The sequence below is a fragment of the Oculina patagonica genome, chromosome 13 (assembly GCF_052425735.1).
Source record: "Oculina patagonica isolate OP01 chromosome 13, crgOcupat, whole genome shotgun sequence".
Lineage (NCBI taxonomy): Eukaryota > Metazoa > Cnidaria > Anthozoa > Scleractinia > Oculinidae > Oculina > Oculina patagonica.
In genome coordinates this window covers 23,738,760-23,742,354 of record NC_135770.1, presented here as the reverse complement: position 1 = coordinate 23,742,354, position 3,595 = coordinate 23,738,760, and the positions used below count along the sequence as shown (strand labels likewise).

Below are 3,595 nucleotides of genomic sequence, written 5' to 3'. Positions count from 1 at the left end.
TACGTAAACACCTTGTGTGTTGTTTAATAAATAATGAGCGAAAAAAATATGAAAAAAATAACACAGAGCGAACGCATCTTATAATTATTTAACCTCACTATTCGCTTGAAAACTGTAGAAATGGAAAATAGGCATCTGGTTTTTGCATGTACGCGTAAGCTGTAATCCATTTAGTTCTCCCGAGCGGACGTAAAGCAAAACAAAGTATAATTTTTAAAAGAGAAATCAGAAAAACGTTGAATAACAAATTAGAATTAAATCTTCTATTAGAATTTTTATTCTCAGTGTGGTATCGTTGTACAATTTTTCTTGTTATTCAGGTATTTTGACTCGCCGTGCAGAATTGCTAATGGACCCTTCTGGATGACACTGCTGGGCTTCATCTTCAGACGAACTGTCTTCCTGAATTTCTGGACTCTCTGGCACTTTGTGGTAAGCTCTCTTTTTGCGCTTCAGTTCATGGCGCCTAGCAAATAGTTGCCGGGTTTCTTGTTCCATGACCTGTAAAAAAATTAAATTTGCAGGACATTAGGGCCTGTTTACATGATTTTGGAATGACTTTCATTGATGACAAATGTTTATTAATTCAGTCCTCGTATATTTCTCTGATGTGTATCTTTACTTTGATACGACTTGAGACCAAATTTTATGATACCAGATACAGAAGTCATAGTTAAATTTGACTAAACAATTTGCATGTTCAAGGTATCAGTGTACCCTCCAGTTTTTAAATATAAAAAGCCTAAGCAAAGTAAATATTTTCTGAAGGGTTAAGGATAAGCTGCAAAGAAGGTGTGTATAGGCCCATTCATACCTGCCAACCCCCAGAGTTCAAAATCTGGAGATGTCCAGACATCTTTGCATTTTAAGGATATCATTTAAGACAATGTATGAAAATTCTCTGAAAATCAGACCGGGAGACTTGATGAAAAACTTAGAGACTCCCGGGAAAATCTGGAGAGTTGGCAGGTATGCCCATTATATTGGCCCAAGGTCTGGCCTAAAACAGTTTGTTGCATAACACTTACTTGCACTGTATACTTTGAGTTCTTTCCTCCTTTTTGAGAGCCTCTGTGGAATGTCTGTGATTGCCAGTGGTTTTTCTTCTCTACTGGCTGGCAGTTAAAGTTTATTAATGTGCCATGCATCTGGAGGAACTGGGGGACATGATAGACAAATGCTATGGGATAAGAGACATAAAATAAAACATAATATTAACATATACAAGTAGGTTTGGAAGGGGAGAAATGATACAACTAATTATTGCCTCAATCTTTTGATACAAACAACTTTCCAGTACTTTTGAAATTTGAAAACTATAAATTTTCAAACTTGACCAGAATAAAACTTAAGTCAGAGGTGGAACTTGTTCAAATCTATTTTTATATGGAGTTGACTGAACATAGATTTGTTAATGGACTGAAAAAGAAAAAATTACAGAAGTGTATTTTCATACCATGTATGTATGGTGTTAGGTCATCATCATAAATCAGTTCCATGAAAAACTTTCCCCAGTTTCTTGCATGGCTTTGAAAATCTTTGGGCTGGATGTAGTCAGGGTGATCCTCTTTCACCTGAAGGGCCCTCGTCAGTGTCTTGAATCCCTAAACGTCACAATAATGAATATATAACCATTTTCGCCATTTACAGTAACTGTAACACATGTTTTATTAACACAAAGACAAAGGCAGACATTAACCTAAACATTGTTTAGAATGTTCGGTAATGAGGGCTTCCAAGGGGTAAAAGCTACAAGCGACATGACCCTGAAAACTGGCGACACGAAACATTTTAAAAGCGACAAGGACTTATGCCAGAATTCCAAAAGCTCTTCAGGGTAGAGGTATGAATATTAACTGGAACTTACACCCCACAGGTCATTAACTCCTTCTGCATTCACCCCACCAACGGCTTCCATTACTCTCGTGATGTCTAACTTGTCAAGTACAATTTGAAGCTGTTTCCCGTCCAGTGGGGTCCACTTTCTTTCGTATGTTTCAGCAAGGTGATTAAATTCCTCAAAAAATTTAAATTCAACTTTTATTTTCGCCATTTCAGCAGTCAACACTTCCTCGCATTCTTTATTAACAACTGCTTCAATAACCTGAAAAATTTAAGAAGAAAAACGTATATTTAATGGAAAGTATGCTAAACGAGTTTTGTTCTGGTAATAAAAACAGGGTTCGCACGTGCCTTGAAAGTCCTTAATTTTTTATTAAACGCTAAAAGGCTTCATAGTAATGAGAAGACCGTCAAAATAAGCGTTTTTTACACGTTAAATTTTATCTGTGGGTACATTGAGAATAATATAAGTAGATAAGTAAAATCATCAGTTTTTCTTCATCACTTGGTTTGGTTTTTGAAGGTCAGATCTGACTACAGAGGTAAAAAATGTGTGAGAAATATCAATAAAGTAAAAATATGTAAAAATGTAAGTTAAAAGTATTTACAAGTTTGAATTTACAAACGTCGCGATTTTTTAACGTTTTTTTTCCTTGAGAAATGTTTTAAAAAATTCTTATTGATACAGATCTGACTAACATGTAAAAAAATAAGTCCAAAACTTACCTCAACAGGTTTGAACTCTGCAGGAAGTTTCTCGACAGCGTTCAATGCCAGTTCTCGTATCTTTTTTCTCTTTTGGGAACGAGATGCCTTGTCACATTCCCAAAAACGTTTCTTTGACGTGTTAAACTTCACAGAGTTTTTGGTCCGGTCGACTGGCAAGCGGCTTTGTGCTACCTCATTGCGAAGTAGTTTCAGTTCCTCTCTCAATTGGAAGGCCTCTGCTCGCGCTTGAATTAGTTCTTGATATTGTGCGGTGGTTTGAGTTTTCAACTGCTCATTCTCCGCTCTGAGTTCGCGGATTGCAACGTCATATTGTTCCAATAGTGGAAGTGAGATGATTTCCGTAGGGTGTTCCCTTTCATAACGCTTGGGACCCCGTCTATATAGAACACTTGCCGGTTTTTGTAATTTAAACTTTGAAAACATTTTTGCGCTAAGCGATCGAAGGTTGCGATTGTGTGGTCGCGTGGATACACGTAATTTATCCGGATGAGTAAAGATTGCATATAATTGTAAGTTGACTGTTTACAGGACAAAACCCAATAGACAATGGTCTAATGACGCGTGACTTTGAAAGGCAATGACGCGCGACTTTGAAAGATGCTTAAGCATGTTTTTGTTAAGGGATTTCAAGCTAAAACAATTCCTTTTAATTTACTAGTTTTCGCTGCGTCGCGATTGCAGTCGCGATTGGAGGCGGAGGGTGGTGATTTAAAATCTGAAATTTCCTTAATCGTGAATTGGTGGTTGACAATTATAAAACAAAACAGGATAAACTGTTTGGCTTTCTCGAGTGCTTCATAATAGAACAAAGCACGATAAGGTTTTTTTTATTTGTGTTTGTTTTTTAACCTTTTTTAGCCTGTGTAGCAGGCGCCGTAGTTTCGAGCGCGCGTATGGGAAACGCGAAAAACAACGTACACAGACGCCTGCTACGCAGGCTAAACCTTTTTCCGCTCGCAAAACCTACCACGCCGTGGTTTATTTTAAAGTGTATATGACATGAAAAATATTTTCTGCTTATTTG

The 3,595-nt window shown here is 37.1% G+C and overlaps 1 protein-coding gene across 1 annotated transcript; it reads right to left on the bottom strand.

Moving 5' to 3' along the window:
- Nucleotides 1-312: 312 nt before the first annotated feature.
- LOC144637043 (uncharacterized) lies at nucleotides 313-2,994 on the bottom strand. The gene is made up of 5 exons (XM_078496212.1): nucleotides 2,569-2,994; nucleotides 1,868-2,110; nucleotides 1,457-1,604; nucleotides 1,029-1,180; nucleotides 313-501 (listed from the first exon to the last, which is right to left on the bottom strand). Exons 1-5 carry the CDS (start codon nucleotides 2,992-2,994, stop codon nucleotides 313-315), a joined length of 1,158 nt encoding a protein of 385 aa, XP_078352338.1.
- Nucleotides 2,995-3,595: the final 601 nt, after the last annotated feature.

Bases quoted from the DNA above. Each gene is read 5' to 3' on its own strand.
- LOC144637043 (XM_078496212.1), bottom strand. From the start codon at position 2,994: ATGTTTTCAAAGTTTAAATTACAAAAACCGGCAAGTGTTCTATATAGA. The intron at 1,181-1,456 runs GTATGAAAATAC...CTTATCCCATAG, and splicing joins CCTAACACCATACATACATG to CATTTGTCTATCATGTCCCC. The intron at 502-1,028 runs GTAAGTGTTATG...ATTTTTTTACAG, and splicing joins ACTCAAAGTATACAGTGCAA to GTCATGGAACAAGAAACCCG.